This window comes from Talpa occidentalis, unplaced genomic scaffold (genome assembly GCF_014898055.3).
Source record: "Talpa occidentalis isolate TD23 unplaced genomic scaffold, MPIMG_talOcc4v2.1 talOcc4.3, whole genome shotgun sequence".
Taxonomy (NCBI): Eukaryota; Metazoa; Chordata; class Mammalia; order Eulipotyphla; family Talpidae; genus Talpa; species Talpa occidentalis.
The window spans coordinates 142194418-142220581 of record NW_023603184.1 but is presented as its reverse complement, the minus strand read 5'-3'; the positions used below and the strand labels follow the sequence as shown (position 1 = coordinate 142220581).

The window sequence follows — 26164 nt, the reverse complement described above, 5'->3', positions numbered from 1 at the left end:
AGAACTTCATTGAAAATTTCATGTTTTTGTATTTTTTAAAACAAGAATACAGAATTCTAAACATAAGAAATCTATGACTCAATCTGTTAGGCTTTGGGCTGCTTTTCAAATGAGTGCTTATGAAAAGCCAGTGGTTCGAAAGGTAAGATTTGACATTTAAGTTGAAAAAAGATGGGTTGGAAGAAATAGGTGAATCACCATGTGGGCTTTAATTTCTGATGGATTATCAAAGCATGTAATTTATTTCCATTCACTAAGCAGAAATGAAAATCAAAAAGCAACAATGAGGAAAAAATAATAAGTCTTTTTCTTTTGACCTTCAGTATATTTGAGTTCCTTACCTAAGTTATTTTACCTAATTTTTGCATTTTCTGACTCGTGGATGACTACCACTACCACAAGCCAAGAGCTTTTCTAAATTAAATTGGTAAAATATAAAATTTATTTCTTTTGTTTTAAGTAAGTTATAGAATTTCATGTGTAATTCTATCTTATATGATTTAATTCTATTAACAGAAAGAGAGCTAAGAAGTATTGCTAATAATAAGGAATTCAGCTAACACTATTGTTATAAGTTAGCTACATTTCAAAGAACATGACATCCCAATTAAGCATTCAGCAATTCCACAGCTTGAGTGTATACAGTGGTTTTACGAAAACACAATACTGACAGGTGATAGGATCAATTCAAAATTGAGCAGCATAAACAAAAGTAGAACTGTTGGTTTTTTATAAGCATATTCCATCTTTACAAGTCTGTAGTAAATTATGTATACACGCATGTAATTACATATATATGTGTATAATTATACATGTATGTATGTATGTAATTATAGATGCATATATTTATTTCAGTTCTTAGTTTATTTACTCTCCATTGCATTTGATGTTTTCATAGTTGAAAACTGTCTTGAATGTTTCTTCTTCATTTTCTATGATACCTCAGCAGCATTTTAAAATTTTTATGATAGTGTTTTTAAATGTCTTTCCATTCCCTAATTTCCCTTTCCATTCCCTCTTTTACATGTTGCTATTGCCCAGAATGCCATTTGATTCTTTTCTTTTCATTTCACGACTTAAACAGGATCCCACATGCAAAAATCCCTCAGGTCCAAATCTCCAGCATAATTTCCTTGACTGAACTCAAAATTCATATATCCAACTGCCTCTGGAATGTCCTGCAGATGGTTCTCTTTGTTGCATATGGAATTCATCTTTGTATCTCCATCTTATAATTTAGTGAATGGTGTTATTGTCCACTTAGTCCCTGTATCCCCCAGCCTGGGAGTTTCTGTTTTTTTTATGCTCCTGTGAACCCCTCTCAGCCATCCAGACACACACACTCAATGGATTTCCAAACCCTTCCTTGATGTTTCTCAAAGGCATCTCCTATAAGTATGTTCTAAGTTTTTGTCTCCACTCTCATCTCATGCTAATGCTCTGATCCTTGGCTCTTCCGTGTCTTTATGTCTGTCCCCTTCCTTCCTTCCTTCCTTGCTGGGGAGAGGTTCAGGGGCAGTCACAGAGTCTAGGAGTTGGGTGAGTACCCAAGAGCTGCAGAGCATTGTGAGGAGAAGGCCATGTGGAGGCACCGAGGTGGGATTCCCTGGGACTATCAGGACATGGGTACTGGACAGGGAGGTGCAAAGGAGGCAGGTAGAGAAGATGGCTTCTGTGCTTGGGAGACTAGTTACTGCAACCAGTAAGAAAATTGAACAAATGAGTAGACTAGTGATACGGAGTGCTCAGTTTTCCACTAGTAGATGATTATCACATACTAGTAGAGGAAATATAAATAAAGTAGAGGGTAGGCTGAAAAGAACCCTTGAAGATTTGGAATAGAAATGGAATTATCAGGGCCCTCCCCTGTGGTGCAGCAGTTGAGTGCTGGGTTGCAAAGCTGCCCACAGCCTCTGCAACGCCAGTTCAATCCCTGGCCACCTGGGGAGGGTCCCACATGGCACGCAGACCTCTCCTGCCGCCTGCTGCTCCCCTCAGCAGTGTACTTCTTCATCAGTCTGCCTGTTCTGTTCCCCGCTCTGGCTCTGGTGTATTCTCTCACCCTCCCACGCTTCTGACTGTACCCAGTGCTTGTATAAATAAAGAAATAAATCTTAAAAAAAAAAAAGAAATGGAACTATCAGAAGATTTTTAATGAATATCCATGTAAAGATGGAGATAAATAGTTAGAAATTTGATTATCATGTGCATGTATATGTGTGAGTGTGTGTGTATTCCAGTAAAATGAGCACAACAAACATCCAGATCTTGGTTTCTGAATGTCACCCACACTAAAAGGAATTGGGCTTTATGGAAATCTGCAGGGAATGTGCAAAATAATCCTAGACTATCTTACTGGGTAAAGAAGTGCTCAAGAAATGATGCATCCCTGCCATTAAGATACAGGCGTTACCTTGAAGATTGTGCCGTTAGCTAGATCCGGGGCAGTTTGAGGGTCACTATAAATGGTCCTCAAATAGAAGGCATTGGAAGCTATTGAATGAAATAGTCTAATCTGCACTAATCTGCATTTTTATTAATAAATGAATGAGTAAATAAATGCAGGAGAAGGACCTTACGATGGTCCTTGATCCTTGCAGGAGTTATCAGTGTGGGTCTGGTTGGATGAGGAGCAGGACATTGGGTTATCTCAGACTACATCTTAAAAAGTATAAATTAATTTCTTACTAAAGGGAATACAGTGACTTTATAGTGGTGAAAACCAGCAGGTACCAACATACCATTACCAGAATGACAGGTTTACAATTGGCATCTGAATTGGAGGGGTAGATGCATTTATGACGCTCCTGATATATTGAACAGTAAAAATCAAATATTTGTGTGGGATGTAACTGCCCAAAAAAGTATGCTCTATGTCTGAATATGAGGAAGCAGCACGGCACATGAGATGGCAGTATTTTTTAAAAGTGTAGAGGAAATAACCAGAAAGCCAAAATCGTGCATGTAGTACAATAAAAGAAAGAATATTTGGCAATAATCTAGAGTGAAGAAACCAGTGAAATACAGTACTGGGATCTGCAGCACCTGCTGGAAGAAAGGATTCTGGGGGCTTTCTTATAAATATTATATATGCAATTTATTTTTCGTATATAAGTATGTATTATAAATGTATACTATAGCATATATTTTAATATAATATATATGAATATTGTATGATTGCAGTTGGCTCTTGAACAACATGCACTTAAACTGCATGCACTTAAACTGTGGGATCTGCTGGATAGCTGATTACTTAGACACAGTTTTTTTTCTATCTGTGGGATCTGTATTCCTGGATGTTGCTTGATTGAATTTTTTTTTAAGGTTTATTTATTTATACAAGCACTGGGGTATAGGCCAGAGGCGTGGGAGGGTGAGAGGATCCACCAGAGACAGAACAAGGAACAGAACAGGCAGACTGATGAAATACACTGCTGAGAGGTGCAGCGGGCGAGACAGGAGAGGTCTGCCACGCCATGTGGCTATCTCCCCAGGCCGGGCGGGAATTGAACCAGCGCCACGGAGGCTGCGGACAACTTCACAGCGCTGCGCTCTACCTGCTGCGCCACCAGGGAGGCCCTGATTGAATTTTTAGATGCAGAACTGTGGCTTCAGAGGGCTGACTCAAAGTTATATGTGGATTTTCAGCTGTACTGGGGTTGGTTCCTTTATCCTCCATGTTGCTCAAGGGCCAATTGCAAATTAGATTGGATTAGATGTATTACATCTAAAATAGATGTATGCATTGTGCTCGCTTCGGCTGCACATATACTAAAATTGGAACGATACAGAGAAGATTAGCATGGCCCCTGCGCAAGGATGACACGCAAATTTGTGAAGCGTTCCATATTTTTACAGCCCAAATGCCCAAAAATAGATGACTGGGTCAAGAAGATGTGGTACATATACACCATGGAATATTACTCAGCATTCAAAAAAGATAAACACATGCAATTTGCAGCAACATGGATGGAGCTGGAAGGGATCATGCTCAGCGAAATAAGCCAAAAAAAAAAAGAAAAATACCGGATGGTCTCACTCATAGCAGGAATCTAGAAAACTTAAATAAGGGACCAGGAAAATGAATATAAGAAAGTGAAAATCAAAATCAACAAAAAACTATGAACCAGAGACACTTTTTGGGGGTGGGGGGGAGGGGAGGGATTGGGGTCAGAATGGGGGGTTTGCAATTGTATGGGGGAATATAAAAATAAAATTTATAAAAAAAATAAAATAAAATAAAATAAAATAGATGTATGCATTAGATATATTTAGGCTCTATAAGATGTATTATAGAATATATAATTATATTGTACATAGAAATATTAAACTACATATACATGGTAGCATTTTATCTACCATCTTATTAAATAATCTACTAAAGAAGCCATTACATGTGTAATGATTTTATGTCAAAACTACCAATTTTTTCTGTTTCCTACAGATTGAGCCTTTTTTTGTGAGTGTGGCCCTTTATGACCTCAGAGACAGCAGGAAGATTTCTGCTGATTTCCACATGGATCTAAACCACACGACCGTCAGGCAGATGCTGTCTGGGGCTTCTCTGCCCTTGGAAAATGGGAACATCGACACTGTCACTCCCAGACAATTGGAGGAGCCTTGTGTCAGGGGCTTTCCAGAAGAATGGCTGAAATTTCCAAAGCAGGTTGCACTTGGGTTTCCACATGATGAAACAGAAAATTCTTATTCCACTGTTCTTACCAATTACATAAAAATAGCAACATCCCCCCAAAAATTCCATTAGAGCTGCTCTTTATAGACAGTGGAATTTTGCAAATGTCTTCAGTCTGGTTTCCTGAATGCTTATTTGTTGTTTTCTTTGCCCTCAGGCTATATTTTCTGTAAGCAATCCACATTCTGAAATTGTTCTCGTGGCCAAAATTGAGAAAGTGCTGACAGGAAGCATCGCGAGTGGAGCTGAGCCTTATATTAAGAACCCTGACTCCAACAAGGTACATCCAGAGGTTTCTAGAAATCATTTCTGTTGCTTTCAAGAAATGCAGTCATACTGGATTGATGACTTAACAAGTTTTATCCACATTGTTCTTGATATAGTCACAAAGTAGTGAAACAAATATCCAGGAAATTTTCAAAGTATAGATTTTCTTGGTTTGTATACACCTGCAATTTGTGAAAGGTGATATTCTAAATAATATTTTTATCTTTTTTCTCAGTGTGCACAGAAGATACTAAAATCCAACAGGCAGTTCTACAGCAAGCTGGGAAAATACCGGATGCCGTTTGCCTGGGCAGTGAGGTAGGCTGAGAGTTGCAACCAGTGGAACAGAAATGCATTTATATTCTGATGAGAAGTTTCTGATATGAACACCCTTGTGTTATTTTTTTAATATACCAACATCTAGAAGAATGCTCATGTGTTTGTCTTCGTAAACACCTTGAACTCCCCTGATATATGGTTTACCAATTTATTGAGACAACTCGTAGTAGTGTGGGCATGACCGGTTATGTTATGGGCTCCTGGCAGGATCAAATCAAATGTGTGACTGCTTATCAGGTACTTTGCCATCAGTCGGTCCTGAGAGCAAGTGGTCCACACTATGATTTCTTATGCATCTGCATGTTTTCATCTATGCATAGAGCTCTATATATGGATGTCCTCATGAAACCATTAAATTCATCATTTAAGCTCTCTTTGATTTTGGTGCTGCTTAGCATGCCAACTTTATCAATGCCAGCTGACTGTGATGAAGTGCTGAGTTATATGAGTGCTGATTGCAGAATCATCCTCCTAGACATGTAACATCTGCATAAAGAGCAAATTCTACTTTTTGAATCTGCTGAATTACTGTTGTCCCTCTCAATAGCTTTGCATTTGTATTAGTAGAAGAGTCTCTTAAAGGAAGAACCTGTCATGGACATAAGGGGTCAGCAGTGTACAGTGTACAAGCCAAATCAACAAAAAAAAAAAGATGAATCAGCCTATTTATTGTTTATTTGAATGTTGATAATATTGTCCCAATGGCAGGGACTTTACAATCTAGAGGGCAGAGAAAACCTGTTAGTTATGCTTTTTTTCAGATCTCACAGTACCCAGTGATGGGCATAACCAGAGTAAACGCACCAATATCTATTACAGATCTGAGGCTGTTCCTTAAAGTTGGGACTGGTAGATGTGGGGAGGGGAAACGTGGTGAGTAGACTCATACAGTCCCTGGGAATTAGTTTGTCCTCAGGTGACCCTGGAGTGGGAGAGAAAGAGGCTTCGCAAGCACAGTCCAGGTCGCACCCCACTCACAGGCTACATACAGCTTTGGGCAAGTTTCCTCTCTGCTCTCAACGTTCCCACCTACACAGGGAAGCCAACAGCCCCCATCTCCAGGGCGGTAATTGCTACTTTAGTGCAAAAGCACTTGTCATAAAAGAGATCAGAAATATCACTTTCTCTCCTTTTCTCTCTTCTGACAGGTTCAACTAGGATATTCTCTTTGAAAAAGATGTTATTTAGATATACAGAGAGCTTTATGACAAATCTGATTGATTTTAACTGCCATAAAGTTCAGAGAGTGGATAACTTGTTATAATTCACTGGCCTAATTTATTTTCATGTTGATCAACTTTATTCCCACCCGAAAACCTGTTGGGGCAAGCAGAGGAAGAGGCCTGCTGGCTAAGGGGAAATATTCTGATATATTGAAATCACAGTCTTGTACACATTTTCTCTTAAGAATCCAGCATTGTTCTGAGGGCTTAGACAGCGGCTTTTTTGGAGCTAGACCTACGTGCAAAATCTCAACTCTATTTACTGACCAAGTGATATCAGACAAGAACGTACAGATTGTCTTTGCCTAATTTTTAAAAATATACAACAAAGGAATGCTAATACCTGGTTGACTGTTGCACAGCTGAATGAGCACAGACAGGAACCCAATAAAAGATAGCATTATGAGGGCCTCCCTGGTGGTACAGGGTTGGGACGCAGCCTATGAAGTGATCCACAGCCTCTGCAGCACAAGTTCGATTCCCAGCCAGCTGGGGAGCAACCCACATGGCACAGCAGACCTCTCCTGGCTCGCCCGCCGCTCCCCTCAGCAGTGTACTTTGGTCAATCTGCCTGTTCTGTTCCCTACTCTGTCTCTGGTGAATCTTGTCACCGCCCCCACCCCCTCACACCTCTGGCCTGTGCCAGAGCTCTTATATGCATAAATAAAAAAAATAATTTGTTTAAAAAAAATAGCCATTATGAGAAGTCACGATTCTAATTGTGATTTGTATTAAGTCACCTCTGGAGATCATAGTCACCGCAACAAGTCCTCTTGCAGGTAAATTTGGGGCAGTGAAGAAGACTGTCAGAGAGAGACATAAATAAATGTTACCCATTATTGAAAGAAACTGAACTGCTAGGAAAAGAAGGAACCATCTTTCTTTGAAGTTGTCTAGGAAAATATGCTGAAAGAAAGATGAAATTTCTAAGTGACCTGACACCTGTACAGATGACTGAGGTAATTATATCTGGGCAGGAAAGCCAGAAACCCACAAGCTCATGCTATTTTAGTGCCTGACCAGTGGTCTGGTTGTAGGTTAGGAAACAGTCTCCCACACCACCTGTATAAATATATGATTTATATTTGCATAAGTACCTCCAGCAACTGAGAAAATCACCAGAAGCAGAGTCCTATAGATCGCACACCGGCCTTGGGAGTATCAAACCATACACATAAAGATACAAGATCCAGCCAAAGAAGACTTTAACTTTCCCTTCACAATGTGGAAACTGCTTCAAATAAATGTCAATCGAATCAGCAGAGGCTCATTGCTCCTCATGTCACTTTGACATGTGCCAGCTTCTTGACACACCTGGATACCTTAATGACACACCTGTGTACCTTATTGACACTGCTGATTCTCTGGATACATGTCCTTCCCATACGTTTTCTAGATAGCAGTCAGTCTCAAAGTCTAGCTTTGAGTGTACCCTAAACCTCATTGGCTCTTATAATCAACTGCTACTCCAAGGCGTAGAATTGACACTTCAGCTTACGACCACATTTCCAGAGTGATCCAATCATCTCACCTGCAGAAAGCACACAAAGACTCATCACTTTGAGTGCTTCTGCCAAAGGGAATGTGGAGCAAGTTCTTATTTTTCACACCAGCTGTAGTGTCATTTTACAGCCAAAAAAAAAAAAAAAAAGGAGTTATCCTTGGGGTAGGTAAAGAGAACACATCCAGATGGCTATAGGGGGTATTTTACACACTTTCATTTGGGAGAAATCAACCCTTCCAGATGTGTTGTGTGGTTCAGTGGACTCTTCAGAGCCCTTAATGTATGCCAGGTAATTTCTTTTACTCTGTCTCATGTGACATTCTAAATGAACCAGCACACAACCCTGGATTTTCTTTCAAACTAATGGAGACTAAAATAAAAAAAAAAAATATGTTCCTTTATCTACACCCTTATAGAAGGCACACAGAGCAATTGCTATTTTAGGGTCTCCGACTGACAGCCACATCCCCGAGAAATGCTTGTCCAGCCTCTGTTTGAATCTTTCCAGGGCTAGAAACTCGAGTGCATCCTTCATGGTTCCTTCTGCCTTTTTGTAGCTCATATGATTCCATAATTCATTCTTTAAAAGTATGTTTAAGCTGCCTGACAACTACTTTTACATTTTGTCTTCCACTAAGACACACAGAAAAGGTCTAATTCATTCTGTACATCACAGCTATTCACACTGCTTATGAACAAAGCCCTCGAGGACTCCTGGGCTTCTTTTGCTTGAGGCTAAACAGAATGTTTCTTCTTTTGATTTCCACTGTCTTGGTTCTGAGAACCTCGTGATATTCAGATCATTGCTCCACTGGCTGCTGGAAGTGGACACAGTGTCCCGGCCATCCTGTAGTCATCTGTGCAGAACAGTCAGTCCTGACTTCCCTGTCCAGTGAGCACATTTACCGAGCAGGACACCCAGCACTGCCAGCAGCATCTCCATGATGCTGGGATCCTCATTCTCTTTACTGTGCATTCTTGCAAGTGAGGAATTTCCAGGACAGACCTATGGAGAAGAGCAAAAATGAATCCTGCAACTCACATCTTGCACTATATTTGAAGTGACAAGTTAACGAAGAAAACAATTGCTCAGTTGAGCTTCCTCCCTTGTTGGGACACATGTCATTTGGTGTCAATAGGTCACAAAGACAAAAGCCCAATGTAATATTTAAGTAAAAAGTATGTTCACATTAAATATTGTCATTGTTTCCCCAGTATCATTTGGTAGAGGGACTGTTTTGTTTTTTTTTTTTTAACCTTCACTTTCTACTTAACACAAAAAAATGGAAAGGTTGAAGGAGTCTAAAAATACCATTCTGATAAATTCCCAGCCCTTTGTCTATATTATTTGACACTGAAGCGCCAATCCATTTAAATGACCATTTCAGCCTGTGCATTAAACCTTTGGTTGAAAATTGATAAAATATTCTAAGGAAGGCCCTTAAGTAAAAAGAAATAAAAATTCAGCATTTCTCTAGCATTAAAGAAAAATCAATCACACATGGGTCTAATTTTCTTTGATGGACACAGTATGATGAATTGTGAGGATGAAAAACTGACTGTCAGCATGCTGGGCACTTGCCTGTCAGCAATGTATTTGTCTGACATTACTGTATCATCTGGATGGAAATAACTTAAGTATTCTAACCAAGTCTCTGTAGTTCCATTGAAATAGATCAAGGAAGGTAAAATATGACTATATATATTAAACATGTTTTCTTTATTTAATACAGAATTCTGACTCAAGTATTCTCTATTTTATCTTTGTATCTGTCCTAAAGATTAGGACATTTATCTCCATGAAGATATTTCAAATCGCACTCTACACCCACATATACAACCCCATCCCTTTCCTGTAATTCTTTTTTCCTTATGTAGAAGAACTTGGGTATCAGCTAGAGGTACAGGGTGGGAGAGGATTCACCAGAGAAAGAGTGGGAGCAGAACAGGCAGATTTACTGAAATGCACTGCTGAGGGGAGCAAGACTGGAGAGGTATCCTGCACCATGTGGGTCAGCTCTCTGGCCAGGGATTGAACTCAGGCCGTAGCTGTGATAGCGCTGAGACTTAACCCCTAGGCCACCAGGGAGGCCCCTTTCCTGAATTCTAATGGTACTACCCAAAGTGAAATGATCCTGGCTTTCTCAGGACTAAGATATCTTGAGGAAAAGATGAAAAAGAATGACAAGTGTTGCTACTCTTCTCTAGTCCCTTGTACTCCAAAGTCTTGATGTCAATTACTAAATGTGTGACATAAATAAATGTAGTTCTAGTATGAGAGGCTGTCACTGTAGACATAGGCTTTAAAACAAGAAAATAAAGATAACAAGGATAATGTGTAAATAAAACATTTGTTGAAGAAGTGTTTTGTCTTTTCATTTTGTAAGTTCTCAGATTTCTAAACTTGTAAATGGGAAATTGAATCAACTTTGTCACCTTATAAATGCACCCCCATAAAAATATCCAGATACCCAAAGAAATTTATTGTTGTTGTTGTTGTTGTTGTTGTTGTTTTTCAGATCAGTCTTTAAGGACAACCAGGGAAATGTGGACAGAGACTCAAGATTTTCACCACTGTATAGACAAGAAAGTAGCAAGATTTCAGCAGAGGATCTCCTGAAACTGGTATCAGATTATAGAAGGTAGGATATTTGATATACTCTTTAAATTGACAGTACAGTATTACTTTTGATTGATGTGTTACTTCTGCATAAATAACATTTGATTTCCTGACTCTCAAATGTTTAAACTCCCCCAGAAAGCAGCTGCTGTGCAGATGACCACACATATGCCCAAATGACACCACCAGGATACATTTGCAAGAATTATATGGAAGGAGTGTGAAGTATTTTAGTTATCCGTTGCTATATAACAAGCCACCCCCAAATTTAGTGACTTAAAATAATATTATCACTTACTTTGCTCTTGAATCCATGGTCTGAGCACAGATGGGTGAAAGTTGGTCACGTCTACGCAAAGCATCAGCTGGGGGAGGTCAATGTCAATGTGGCGGCTGGCATATGCTGCTGGCTGTTGACGGGGAGCTCAACTGGGACTGTGGACTGGAGACCAACATTCTCGTTCCTGGAAGCCTCTCAAGGGAGTAGCTCCAGGAGATCCTTTGGCTTCCCCATAGCATGGTGACCGGGTTCTAAGAGTAAGTGTCCCACAGGACAGAAAGTGATCACTGCCAGTTGCTTAAAGGAGAAGCTGTCCCCATGCCTTGTCTGAAATAATACACTGTCAAGCTGTCATAGAGTCTAGATTCAAGAGAAGGGGACATGGGCACCTCTCAATAAGCAGAGTGTTAAGGAATTTTAGAATCACGTTTTGAAACGCCGTAGAGCAAAGAAATGCAGTGAATACAGTAATTCATACTATTTCTGTCATTCAAATGCTTCTGGAAAGGATGATGGAAGTCAGTGCTAAAAGAAGAAAAATATAAAAGCCCCAACATTTTTCAATGAGTTGCCATACATTCAACATCTCATGATAATAATAAGATCTTTCCTGACGAATGAGTTACCTAAGTCCCCTCATTCATGCAGGATTATTATTATTCCTCTGCCTCTTTCCCAAATGCTAATCATCTCTCCCATCTAAGAATCAACAATCTCCTATAAATTAATTTGATAAAATTATAAAATACATTACTATGAAACAAGCATGATTAATATCTTCTGTGCCTTCAGTAGGGGGATATATTTCTATCTACATAGTAGAAGGAGGACAAAATATAAATCTTTGAAAGCAAAATAAAGGTGAAAAGTAAAACCTGGAAGGAGGCCATAAACGAATATCCCTTTCTTGGGATCCTACAAGACCACTCCTTACATGGGGCGCTCTCCCTCACCTCTAAATTCTCAGACTTCCTGGTCAAAAGCCCCCACCCCAAGCTTCCCAGGCTACTACAGCCTCAAGTAGAAATTCATTTTCCTCTTTACTTTTGTGCTCATGCAATGAAGCATGACATTCATAATGCTGAGCAGAAGGAAATGCACAAAAGATTTTGGGGTGATCTCATGTAAACAGGAAAACACCAAGCTCTCACAGAATCCTTACTATCAGTGTATCACAAAGTTATCACCATAGCAGTTGAAAAGGACCCTAAACCCCACTGCCTTTCTGGTGAGACTTTAAGTGGCTCATGGATATCTCAGACCCATGATCACCATCCTCAGAGGATACTAATAAATGTTTATCAACTGACTCTCCAGAGGGGAAAAATCTGATTTTTTCTGATGGCCAGTTCCTGTGGTGTAAATTCTCCTGCACTTGCGTTGATTTCAAGCTGCCAGCAGAGCATCGTAAAACATAGAGCTGGGAAGTATTTCACACCCATTTCCACCATACAGAGAGATGAAAAAACCTCAAATGCACAGTGTAAATGTAGTAGTAAGTGCTTGAAATGGAGTAAAAATTAACTTTGTGTTTAATATTTATTTATTGGCAAGTTCACATCACCTTATATTTTAGCAATGAGCAGACAAAATAACTGATAATTTAATAATCAGTTCTCACAAGCTGGAGAGAGCAAGCTCTAAACCACCTTTTGAAGTAGGTCTCTTGAAAGGTAAAACTTTAAAATGTCCTCAGCTTCCTCCGCCTACTTATGGAAGAAAATTGGTGAGAAGTTTTCAGTAGAGCAGGAAGAGAATGGTAATTGCAATGCAAGGACATGAGAACTGGAGAGGATGTGGCTGGAGGGCTGGGTGGTAACAACACGTGCATTCATTTTATAAAGATGGAAGAGAGCAGAAGAAGCAGTCAGGAAAGGCTCCTTGATTATTGGTGAAGAGAAACAAATAGACCATCCACTTAGCAGAGCAACCATCCTTACTCTCAACACTTCTTACAACTCATCATGATAGTGAATCACTTAAACCAGTTTAAACTAAAATGATTGCTTTGGGTTAATAAAATCTATATGATTGCATTTGACCATTTGTGTAAGTGTTACCTATAGTTGGTGCAAGTAAATTTAAAATATTCTCCAGAGTATCTGTAATTTAACCCTTACCTGATTTTACTTTTATTTGCAATGCCATATAAGTGTTCGTTTTCAATATAAAGCTAGTGAAATGAAATCATTCCTAAGATCATTTAAGGCTCTACTGTTTACATTTATCAAGTTCAGAAGTATGCGTGTCTATTTTTTTCTTTGGCAATTGTAATAATTCTGTGTGTGTTTGTGTGTGTGTGTTTCTTTGCTTCATATTTTCCCAGGGTTGACAGAATAAGCAAAACTCAGATCATCCCCGGAAGCCTGGATATAGCTGTTGACAACATTCCTTTGGAGCATCCAAGTATGATCATGATGTCATGGTTTGCTTTTAGAATTTTGAATATTTAGTGCATTTTTAATTCGTTGATCAGTTTGGCTGGTTGGTTGGTGAGTGGGTAGGTGCTTGGTTAGTGGGTTGGTTGGCAAGTGGGTAGGTGGTTAGTTGATTGGTTGGTTGGCTGGTTGGTTGGTTAGTTGGTTGGTGTGTTGGTTGGTGGGTTGGTTGGTAGTTGGTTGGCTGGTTGGCTGGTTGGTTGGTTGGTTCGTTGGTTCGTTGGCTGCCTGGATGGCTGGTGTGCGGGTGGGTGGGTTGGTTGGTTGGCTGGCTGGCTGGTTGGTTGGTGGGTGGGTGAGTTGGTTGGTTGGTTGACTGGCTGGTTGGTTGAATAGCTGGTTGGTTGGTTGACTGGCTGGTTGGTTGGTGGATTGGTTGACTGGCTAATTGGTTGGTTGGTTGGTTGGTTGGCTGGCTGGTTGGTTGGCTGGCTGGTTGGTGGGTTGGTTGGTAAGTAGATGGGTGGTTTGGTGGATTGATGGATTGGTGGGTTGGTGGGTTGGTGGGATGGTGGATAGGTTGGTGGTTTGGTTACAAGGTTTACAAAGGTTTGGGGTTTTTTTACCCTTAGTTTTGAATTAGTGGAATTTATTACTCTCTAGAAATCTGGGGCTTCTTATTTATTAATAAAAGACTATAAATATTGTAGGAAAGAGACCATATTCAGGGAAATCTAATGGAATGCACCATAAATCCAACAAAGTATTAAATTGTATCATTTAACCCCTAAAACCCTGGAGGGTCTCAAATGAGGAAAGTCAGGTTCAGATAGATTGACAAAAATATAGGCCACAATGGGAGAATCTGCAGTCTGTCCATTTCCTCTGATCTGAGACCGGGGCTAGCTCTACTGCTCTGTGAGGTCACAGGGCACACTGCAAGTAGCCACGCTGGGGGCCAGTTAATAATGATCATGGGGACATTTTTTATTTCATTGAAGAGTTTGGCTTTTCAGAATATGTCCAAAAATCCTATTTGTGTTTGTGAAAGTTTGAATCTCAGAAGAGGCTTTTATTATCTTATAAATGTTTCAGCATTTATTTCTTAAGTAGTGAGATTGATTTGTTACTTCTGATGATGATTTTAGTGGTGCAAGAATGAAGTAAGGCATCCAAAAGTGAATTGCAAATAGGAAAAGGATTATTTTCATAGGCAATTTGAATTATCATTAGCACTATTAAGATTTTCATCTTCATACTTTTTCTATGAATCACTTTCTAGGACATAAATGAGCATTCTAACTTATGCCATAATTCCAAATCACTTTTGCATTGATTGGTATAAAAAAAGCAGAGGGAAAATTAAGCTATTTCTCTACCTGACTTGTGGGATGTGACATTTATCACCTATCAAAGCGAAAAACAACAAAGGGAAAGCTTAACTATTCCCTTTGAAGAAACTGTAGGACATTAGAGAAATTTGAATATGTAATAAAAACATTAGAATTGATTTTTTTAGAAAACCTGTAATCTGATTCCCTAAATATATTTAGCTAGCCATATAGCATTTTTGAACACTGGAAGGATTCCAGGTGGGGTAAAGGAAGGTAGAAGCCTTGTGATCTTCTAGTACTGCAGCTTCAACCCCAAACTATTAGTGGTAGAAGTTTTGATTTATAAATTCCTAGTGGCCTCCCCCGTCCTTAGGCTGTTCCCACAAGATTAGATATTAAAGTTTATGAAAACTAAATTAATAAAAATTAAATGTACCTAATAATGAAGAGAGGACTTCAGGCTCTCCTGTCAATTCATTTCATAAGGACAATCACTATTCATCCACTTGGTATTCTCATAGATCCATTGAACATCTTGTTCTGTCCTATATCAACGCATGTACTATTTTTAGAGTGTTAAAGTAAAATCCAGTGAGTTCATTCTTGTAATACCTGGTTGGTATGTTCAGAAGTTCATTAACAAAAAATTGCTTTTTAATGAAAGCTTAATACAAAATAATTAGGTCTCCATCCAGGAGTGTAACCAGTTTTTTGAGGCATCAGTTTTGATACTCAGTAGATGCCTTGGTTATTTGTTCACAAGATTCTGCTAGCATAATTTAACATAAATTAGTATAAAAGTATGTAGTGCATACTACATTAGTATGCAAATGTATAGTGTCTATTTTGAGTGGATTCATCTTAAATATGTTAACAATTGCTCAGTTAAAAAGAACCATATTAAGTGACAAACTCTTATTTTCTGATTTTTCAAGACTGTGTAACATCGTCCTTTATCCCTGTCAAGCCTTTCGATGTGATGGCTCAACCAGAACCCACAGTGGAGGTGGAAGAATTTATTTACGACTCAACAAAGTTCTGCCGTCCTTACAGAGTATACAAAAATCAAATTTACATCTACCCCAAACACCTCAAGTATGATAGTCAGAAATGTTTCAACAAGGTAAGATATCAGTTTCTGAGGCATCATCCTCTCTCTCCACCCCAATTAGACCACATTTAAATGGTTTCTTATCAGATACAAATGACTATAAAACAACATTTTGGGATAGAAAACCTTTTGGAAAATGTACTACATCAGAAAAGTGATGTGTTTCATCTTAAAAGTGTTTAAGAACCCACAGTTTTCTAACATATTAATTATCCTTTCTGAAGTCAATCCTAAATAATTATGTTCTAGACTTTTTTGTTAGTTTCTTAAGATACCCTGAAAATTGCCTGCCTGCCCCCTTTTGATATAAGTTTTTTCTTCTCTGTTAAATAATCTCTTCATATCCTCTTGTTATTTCTGAGCACTATAGATAATGTCACATGAAAATGTTGGGTATTGTACATTTTTCACATTTAATTAGAAGCTACTTATTTTAGGCTCTTGGATTCTGTTTGGGTGTTATTTAACAGGAAATTACAATTTCCATTTTCCCTGGCTGTAATTTCAGGCACGAAATATAACTGTGTGCATTGAATTCAAAAATTCCGATGAAGATGGCGCCAAGCCAGTGAAGGTGAGCCAGGCCCTAAAGAGGACACAGCAAAAAGGGGGGGGGGGCAGGAGCTTTGCTTCTCTCCACTGAGGGACTTTTTAAGTATAGTTGAAACAGGAGCAATTGGAGACAACTGCTTTAGATTTCCTAAAGTGTACCCTATTTAATAGTCATCATTAGCTAGCTCTATTAGAAATACCAGTCTCGTGGCTTGGCTTAGCTTTTTGTGATTTGAAAAAAAATAGAAACCATTCTAGTGTAAAATGAATGCAAAGAGACCCCTTGGAAAGACTGTGCCCTTTGCAAAAATTAGCCTGCCTCTGGACTCCTCGTGCTTCCTTCAAAATGCCACATCCCACCCGCCCTTCATGGGCCAGGAGGGCCGGGTGCACTGGCCTTCCAGTCGGTGCAGCGGGCTTGCCCCAGATGCTCACATTTATGGAAATGCAGTGGCCAGTCCCTGAGGACTCCAGCAAGGCAGTCCTGGTTGTGGAGCACATGATTTAATGAGATCAATATAAGGTTTATTGGATCGGTGCAATTTTAACCTATAAATCTGCAACTGGGTGACATTTTCCAGAGTTCATTCATATTTGTTATTATACTGTTTTTATTTTAGGGACTTCAAATAAAAATAAAGTAACCTCTAAATAGAGAGGAAATTTATTTTTAGTGGATTTGTGGCCAGATCATCCCGGTTTTGCTGAATCAGAGGAATGAGACAGTAAATGACAACTAATGTCTAACTACTCCCCACAGTTATCTGAGCTCATCCCTTAAAGCCCTCTGTCAGGTACCAGTTGTGTTCTCTGTGCTGCCAGGTTGCTAGCATAATTCAGAATGGCGATCAATTGTAGTGATCAAATGGATCAGGCAGAGCAGAGAGAATGAGTTCTTTAAGGGTCTTGAGCCACTTTTAGCATCCATAGGTTCCAAGTTCAACCACGGCATTAGCATCAGGAGAGAGCAAAAGAGGGTGAAATACAGTTAGCAAGCAAACAAGGGCAGTGCCCACAAGGCCAGCACCCCAAGCTGCTAGAGCAGTGCTGATGGGGTGAGGTCTAGGAAAGGGGAGCAACAGCAGGTATGTGGGTCCCCTGCCCCTTTGCCTTCTAAAGCATCACAGAAACAAAGTAGACTCTAGAAGAGGGACCCCAAGTCTCGGGCTGCGTGACCAGAAAGTGCCAAATCCCACCCCCTGGCCTGACTGGGACCGGGAGAGAAGCGCTTGTGAGCCGAGCCACCATCCCTGTTCTGTGTGCGTGTTTGGGGACCAGCATGTCAGGGGTTGGGGATCAGGCAAGCCATGTGGACACCAGGGATTGATTGATTGCCTTAAACTCTAGACCAAGACTGGATTCCCTGGGTACCTTTAAGAACAGGGGTCAGGATTGAACAAATCAGGTCATCTAAGGTCGGCAGTAAGCTGATTCAGGTACTTGGCATCAAAGAAGTAGCTCCACGATGAATGAAAGATTTTCTTCAGCAGCACCCGGCTGTGTAATCAACACAGGGCAGGGGGGTCAGAGACGTCCAAGGTTAATTATATGCCAGCTAAACCAGGCAGATTACCGCAGAATTCACCTTCTCCTGGGATTGGTAACTAAAGACTTGTGATTTTTTTTGTGCTCAGGGTTAATTTCAGACACTCATAATTATTCAACTCATAACTCTTTCAACAGTGTATTTATGGAAAACCTGGAGGGCCCCTCTTCACCTCAGCCGCTTACACAGCAGTCCTGCACCATTCCCAGAATCCAGATTTCTCAGACGAGGTAAGGGATGGGTCTCAGGGTCCCCAGCAGCTACTGAAAGGCTGGGTGAGGGCGTCACACTGAGACACCTCAGGGGAAGGACAAGCCAAGTTTCAGGAGCTGCGTTCACTGACCCTTGCTGAGAATATGTCGCAAATTCCTGTCAGCACAGGATTATCTTTTCCAAATGTGATGTTTTTCTATCATTGTTTTTGAGTGAAACTCATTTTTTTTCGCTATCTCATTGGTTAGTGAAACACAGGTTGTGATAGCTTTGTGTAGCTGTGAACAACCTGTGTGTAGCTGTTAACAACCAAGAACAGCATTGTCATGTCATGATGGAAAGAACAAAGGGCTAGACAATGAGCCAACAGTAATATCTTTTTTTAAAGGTTTATTTATTTATGCATGCAAGAACTGGGGTACAGGCCAGAGGTGTGAGGGGTGAGAGGCTTCACCAGAGACAGAGTAGGGAGCAGAACAGGCAGGTCAACTGAAATACACTGCTTAGGGGAGCAGCGGGTGAGACAGGAGAGGTCTGCTGCGCCATGTGGGTAGCTCCCTGGTCAGGGATCAAATTGGTGCTACAGCGGCCACGGATGACTTCATAGGTTGTGTATTAACCCCATGCACTACCAGGGAGGCCCCCAATAGTATTGTCTTTAATCTGCATGAGCTTGGACCCCCTCCTTCTGAACATGGTGCAGAGCAAGACCTGCCCTGGCAACACTCAAGACTCTTTAGCTGCCAGACTCCCCACTATACTCTCTGCATCATCTCACTAAACCCCCACAGTAGCCCTAAGAAGTAGGTATTGTTATTACCTTCTGAATTAGTCAGGGTTCTCCAGAGAAACAGCAGGTAGAAGACAGTAGACAATAGTTGATAGGTAGGCAAGAGAGAGAGAAATTTATTATAAAGCTCACATCATTAAGAAGCCTCAGAAGTCACACCATCCTTCATCTGCAACAACTAATGTGCCTGAACTAAACCACCATCTGTTTCCTGGGTCCAGGAGACCCAGGAAATCCAGTGGTATAATTCAAAGACCTGAGAACCAGACTACAGTGTCGATTCCAGTCTGGGTTAGAGAGCCTGAGAGACCAGAGCCCCAGTGGCAGGAGACAAACCGGTGTTCAAGCTCAGGAAGTCAGACGTAGAGGCACTCAACCTCCCTCTGCCTTTTTGTTCTATTCTGACCCCAGTGGGGTGCCCATCCTCACTGGGGGGGACCATCTTCTTTCCTCAGGCCACCAGTTCAAGTGCTAATGTCTCCCAGAAACACCCTCACGCACACATCCAGATATAATGTCTAACCTGCTATCTGAGCATCCTTGGCCCAGTCCTGTGGACCCTTGCAATGAACCATCACACGTTCCTAATCTATGGATGATGACACTGAGACTAAGAGAAATAATTTGACCAAAACCCACATTGAAGCAGCATCAGTCAGAATTCAAACCAGACCATGTGACTCCAAGGCCTGAAGCAGCATCACTCTGACCTTAACACATAAAAATGTGTCAGTGGTAAATTGATGCACATATTAGCTTGGATTATAAACAATCTTAGACAAACAGTTGCAGTGATTAAATTTAATTCCTAACCATGAAGCAAAAGTCTGAACTAATGTACCTGCTGTTAGACTGTGTGAGTTAAAAGTAGGACATCGTTTATATTAGCATTCTCTTGCTTCTGTAACAAATTGCCATAATTTAGTGGCTGAAACAACACACATTTATTATCTGATAGTGCTGGGGACCATAACTCTGGAATGGGCCTCAGAGGCGAATCAAGCTTTCACAAGCCTGCCTTCCTCCTGGGCTTTTAGGGGAGAATCCTTGCATGGCCTTTTCCAGCCTCTAGAAGATGCCTCTAGTATTTCCAGCCTCTCAAAGATCCTTGACCTGTGACCAGCCTCATCATCACTCTGCCCTCCTGACTTCGCCTCTGACTCTCCTGCTTCTCCGATGAGGTCCTTTGTGATTGCTTTGGTCCCACCTGGATAACACAGCATAATCTCCCCTGTTACTTAATCACATCCCCAAAGCCTCTTTCCCCAGGAAAAACAACACAGTCACAGGTTCTGGAGGGTTCAGAACATGGAGACCATCTTTCAGGAGCTACCAGTCTGCCTGCCACACTTAGGTACACATTCATTGTTTTAAAATTAACTAAAGAAATGCCAAAGGAACAACAGATCTGCCTCTCCTCCACTCCTTCCTCCACACCTGCCTAAGACTCTTGGAAAATTTTCCCCATAAATTTGGACAGAAGGTGAAGAAATACAGGAAAGGACCATTATGACATTACTGAGTATTAGCAGTACTGCTTGACCCCTAGATCTGAGAGGCGCATTCTCTGTAGACATATAAAATATTTATGAAAAGGATATTCTCACTCCTTACTCTGGCTTTTAGTCTCTCTTGCTCCTCTGTGCTTCCAGAATACTGGTAAAAGCCAGGAGCTTTCCCAGAGGAGCACATATATGTAACCAACAGCCTGTGAACCCGGCAGTGCAGATTCAATACTAAGGTTTAAGTTTCTTCTTTATTATTGCAAGTGATGACTGCATTAATTACAAAAATGGGTCCATATTCTTCCCAGGGCATAGTTACAATATATTGTAAATGTTTGTAGCATTCGTTAAGCAGAGAATGTTTGCATGGAGACTTAGTTAACTGGAATTCTTAGTACTTGTTGCATCCCCATGTACTCTTTATCTTGACTAGGAAAAATAACCTCTCTTTCTGGTGTGCTTGAGTAATGTATATGTTAAAATGTACTAGCTTTCACTGCCAGGTTAGCATACTGGATATAAAAATAAAATAGGTATGTATGTGCGCCTTTGAATTCAGAATATCTCGGTCTTTACCATTCATCAGAATTTCCCAGAAGGCTTGTTATAACACAAATGTCTAGAACCCACCCCAGATGTTTGGTTCTCGTATGTCAGATGAGACCTAAGAACTTGCATTTTTGACAGATTTCCAGGTGATGTTGATATGCTGATCCAGGCAGGAGGCTTGGAAACTATTCCAACAAATCCTTTCTTATAACAATGTGAAAATAAATTGGCTGGCTAGATGCACAGAGAGTCTTTTGCATCGCCTGGTAGACACTATGCAAACTTTCTTTCACCATATTTGACTTAACTGTTCTGGGAACTATGTAGTTGCCGAGATTGAATTGGATACTATTCCCCTGCATGGGGCCCTGGGATTCCCATGTGAAGTGGTTATCTGAAGACATGGTCTGTGTTCCAGAAAACTCTCTTCCGAAAAAACCATACTCCTAGTCACTCTAAGTCCCCTCACCTCTCTTGCTGTAGTCACCAGTGTATCATCTGACTTCACAGGGCTGTTGAGAGAATTCAATAGCACATGTGGCAGAAGTTTAGAAAATGAAAAGCATGTAAGATGTTGAAGATTTCAAGTCATTTCTTTCCAGGAACATGGAGTAGAATGTTCCTCATTAAGTACAATCTTAGCCTGTATCACATTTATGTTTATTCAGAAGCACTATTTATATAACCACAGCATTACCCTTCACAAAATGGCCCATCATGTGGCTGCCACACGAACACATCGCATACATTTTCGTGTTGTTTTTTTAAAGGGATAAATTCCATGTTTGTTACTTCATTTCCTCCACCATGTTTCTCAACAATGTGCACATGAATCAGCTTGGCAGCTTATTAACATGCAGAATCTGATTCCAGACGTCTGGGGTCGTGTCTAGGAGCCTGCGTCTCTCGTCAGTACCATGAAAGGCTCACGTGTCATTCTCACAGGCTGCGGGAGGCAAGGACTTACTGTTCACTCAGTTATGTCCCTCGGTGATGGGTCCTCCACCTGTGTCTTATTTACATTCTACAGTCGTGTCTGTGTGTGTTTGTATGCGAGTGAGTATATCTCATCCACACTCTGGCAGAATGAATTGCCTAATGAGAAGCACTAGATCTTCTCAGTTATCATCATCCACCACAATAAAGTGAAAACATCAACATGTGAGCACATTACAGCCAGCAGGAATAATATTCATTAAGAATTAAATCAAGGGGGCCTCCCTGGTGGCGCAGCAGGTTGAACACTGTGCTGTGAAGCTGTCTGCAGCCTCTGAAGCATGATTTCGATCCCCAGCCAGCCAGGGAGAAATCCACATGGCACAGCAGACCTCTCCTGACGCGCCCGCTGCTCCCCTCAGCAGTGTATTTCAGTCAATCCACCGGTTCTGCTCCCCGGCACCTCTGGTCTGTACTCTAGTTCTTGTATGCATAAATAAATAAACCTTTAAAAAAAATTAAGGCAGCGCCCACTAAGTGTTCAGTGTGGACCTAGATTTCAATTGAAGTGTTTTTAAAAGGTCAGGATGCCTCGGCTTTGTCTGGCCCTGAGATCTCACTCAATCTAGCTATTCTCTCTTTCGCTGCAGGTAAAAATTGAGCTACCAACACAACTCCATGAGAAACACCATATTTTGTTTTCTTTTTATCATGTCACATGTGACATAAATGCAAAAGCAAATGCCAAGAAGAAGGAGGCTCTGGAAACATCAGGTACTGATGGGGTCAATCTGAGATAGTTTCCACATCATTTTTGGATTTGAACTGAACTGTATTTTAAAAGCCCTGAATTATTAAATTTTAGTGAAGTTTTATATTCATAAATAATAGCTAGCTTTACTTTTACTCTTCACCATAGAGATTTGTAGTCAAAAGTTTTCTTTGTTGTTTGTTTGCACAGTTGGATATGCTTGGCTTCCTCTGATGAAACACGATCAGATAGCTTCTCAAGAGTACAACATCCCAGTAGCAACAAGCCTGCCTCCGAACTATTTAAGCTTTCAAGATTCTTCAAGTGGAAAGGTATTTACCGATGTCTAATTTAAGAGAAAAAAATGTCAGTTATTTCTGCTATTTCAGTGAACCCGGCCATCATGTAGGCATGTGTGATAGTTATGAACCAAGTGTCCCTACAATATTTCAAGCATCCTGTTTAGTTTATGATTAGAAAAAATGATCTATTAACAATGAGCCCTTCATAGCACATCAGTACTGCTAAATGTGTTTGTTTCTTTTTTTTTTTTTTTTTTTTTTTTTCCTTCTCTAGAGTAAAGTGAGATGAACAGAACAGATCCCTTTGGCAAATGAACACAAACTAAATAAACCATTTCTTTTTCTCAAATTGCCACGATGAGAGTGACTATCTTTGTCTTTTTTTTTTTGGCAGCAAGTTGGGAGTGACATTAAATGGGTAGATGGTGGCAAACCACTCTTCAAAGTATCGACATTTGTTGTGTCAACAGTGAATACTCAGGTGAGCTGGTTGTCTGGAAATATCAGCACCTTTTCTAGCACATGGCATCAGGACGTGCCCCCATATTTTCAGGAGAAAGTAGCCATCTCATAAAGAGTCAGAAGAGGAGGGGATTGAAAAGGGAGCTGTCTGCCATATAACTTTATGCCTGTCCTGGAAGAGACAGGGGTGTCCTCACACATAAAAGCCCAGCCCCGTGACACTGCAGACCACAGCCGTGGCTGGCCCTACCCTTGCAACGTGGGTCACGTCTAGTGACACCATCCAAGTGTTTAACATGTGAAATGTTCAAAATCAAGACTGGTCCTCTACCTCAGAACTAAGTCTAGTGCTGACTGCTTCCAGGGCTCCTCTAGTGGGAAGGCCATAGGGTAGGGGGGTGCAGAACTGCATTTGAGGGCCCCTTCAGTCCAGTTCTTCCCGATGACTGGGCGAGGCATTTCACTACTGAGTCCTTATTTCCTCATTAGAAAAATGGTAACAATAAAATCACTAAGCTTGTGGGAAGATCAAAATGAGAAACTGCATGTGAAAATACTTCATGAATGCAAATGCTAAACAGATGTGATTATCATCACTGTTCACGGGCTTAACAGCTTCCCTTGCCTGAAATGCGACATGAGCACTTTCGTGGCACAGTGATGCAGTGCCAAGCAAGTCAGACAAGTGCACTGAATATGTATTTCTCCTTTCTTAAATGCAGTGTGTATTTGCATTTTTGCTGCATGCGGCTTTATCCCTAGCCCAGCCCCAGTTGCTAAGGAAAATCATATCATTCAGTTACCACACGTTCAGTGGGTCAGAATTTCTCTCAGTCACCTTGTGCATCAAGCTGAATTGAATCCTCCTCCTCAATCCTGTGTCCATAAATCTACCCCATCTTTCCTCTGATGCCAGCAGCCTGGTCCAGTCCCACAAAAAGGTTCTTCTCTGCCAAATCCTGTTTTCACATGTCTCAGAAGATCCCAAGTTTCTTTTCAACCTTCAGCTGCTTTTCATCAAACAACCCAGGTCTCTCACTCACCAAGATTCACCTTTATCCTCCATTCCACCTCCCATATGCTCGTCACCCTGGGAGGACGTGTTAGTCTTTCCTCATCACAGAACATCTCAATTTTCACCTGGCAGGGCTCTCTCAGAGATGCCTCCATCTGTTAGTTCCTCCCAAGGCCCACAGCGATCCTTTGACCCTCAGTCTCTCCCTCTGTGCCCCCCTCACTCACCTGGTAGCTCCTACGTCCTTCAGATCTTAGCTCAAACACCAGTTCCTCAAGCAGCCCTCCCTGGCCCCTGGCCCCACAGACATGCTAGGGGGTCTTGTAACTCTCCGGGGGCACCTCTTCTCTGGAGCCTGTCTCTCTAGCATCACAGAAGGTCCCTGGAGGAAAGGACCAGGCTTCCCTCACCTCTGCTCTGTTGTCCATGCATGCCGAGGGCCTGCCCCTGCCAGCTTTCCATAAAAGTCTGTGGAATTCATGAGGAAGTGAAGTGATATTTAAGAGGGGAAAAAAACAGTGGCCTCTAGTCAAAAACATAACAACAACAAGAAAACTGAAAATATCACATGCGTCTGCACTGACCTGGGTTCAACCCACACCACAGACAGGGACCTTTCTGGAAACTGACAGAATGTCAGAGAAACATCCCAGTGCGTTTCTCCCCAAATTCTGTATCTCACATCCAGATGGTGTAACTGTCACCTGCAGCATTAATGTAGAGAATTTCCAAGGTGCCCCCCTCTTCTGGAAATGGCATTAAAGGGCTTGTTCATTTGTTCAGGCTCCATAACTCAGCACCACAGATGGAGAAGCCAAAATGAAAAACTGACTGCCTCCCTGCTCTGGAGGCTGGGTGTCCAGAACAAGGTGTCAGCGGGCTGGTTTCTTCCGAGACTTTGCTCCTTGGCGTGTAGATGGCTGTTTTCTTACTACGCCCTCACTGGTCTTCCCTTTGGTGATGCTCTGCTCTCCAGATTTCCTGATATAAGGATATCAGCCCAATTGGATTAGAAACACCCCAACTCTCTCATTTTATCCAAATCACATCTTTAAAGATCTTCTCTCCAAATGTAGTTATGTCCTGACATTCTGGAGGGTTAGAACTTTGACATAGGAGTTTCAGGGGACACAGTCAGCCCATATCAAAGAATAAGACTCCATTTTATCTTGTGATGTGAGTCTGGACTTCCTGATTTTTTACCTACTTGGGCATCATTAGTCTGAAAGTCCCCCTGAGCACATTATAGACCACATATTCTCGTGTGCTTAGGACAAGGTCAGAAAAATTGGCCAAAGTCTATGGGAAGAGCATAAGCAGGAAGATGAACAATGGGAATTTTAGGAAAAAAGAAAGAGTTAAGGGAAGAATTTTCCACCATTGTCATCTGGGCAAAAAGGAAAAAGAGCCTATGAGGATGAGACGGGAGAGGAAGTGGGCTTGGTGTTTCAGCCGAGCCTTCAGGGTATCTGCACGGCTAGTGGAAATGACACCCTTATCCTCTGACTTCGAGACCTCCCTCCTGCAGAAATGCCCCCCTCCATCATCATAATGGCTGCAGAGCTTATGTCTCATCAGAAATAAACACTTTCTGTGCTATTTCAGGATCCACATGTGAACGCATTCTTCCGACAGTGCCAAAAAAGAGAGAAAGATATGTCTCAGTCACCTACCTCGAATTTTGTCCGCTCTTGCAAGGTAACATGACAAGCAAAGCTTTTCCATGGTCTCCAGGGTAGAAATGGGCCAGAGACCTTTCCATTTTCCATTGAGTAGCAAACTAAGAGGTAATTA

At 41.1% G+C, this 26164-nt stretch overlaps 1 protein-coding gene and 1 non-coding gene across 8 annotated transcripts in view; both read left to right on the top strand.

The window, feature by feature from the left end:
* DOCK10 (dedicator of cytokinesis 10) overlaps window positions 1–26164 on the top strand; it is a 244890-nt gene that overhangs the window by 156892 nt on the left and 61834 nt on the right. For all 7 annotated transcript variants that reach the window (XM_054700111.1, XM_037524147.1, XM_037524149.1 and 4 more), the window contains exons 12-23: window positions 4445–4666; window positions 4851–4973; window positions 5196–5278; window positions 10546–10668; window positions 13253–13332; window positions 15574–15761; window positions 16258–16323; window positions 17985–18077; window positions 22491–22614; window positions 22802–22923; window positions 23288–23374; window positions 25976–26068. In XM_054700111.1, the coding sequence (XP_054556086.1) occupies window positions 4445–4666; window positions 4851–4973; window positions 5196–5278; window positions 10546–10668; window positions 13253–13332; window positions 15574–15761; window positions 16258–16323; window positions 17985–18077; window positions 22491–22614; window positions 22802–22923; window positions 23288–23374; window positions 25976–26068 (1404 nt within the window). The remainder of the gene's footprint in view (window positions 1–4444; window positions 4667–4850; window positions 4974–5195; window positions 5279–10545; window positions 10669–13252; window positions 13333–15573; window positions 15762–16257; window positions 16324–17984; window positions 18078–22490; window positions 22615–22801; window positions 22924–23287; window positions 23375–25975; window positions 26069–26164) is intronic.
* On the top strand, window positions 3748–3854 carry LOC119256370 (U6 spliceosomal RNA). Its single transcript, XR_005127711.1, has one exon. It is a non-coding gene; the product is annotated as a U6 spliceosomal RNA (small nuclear RNA).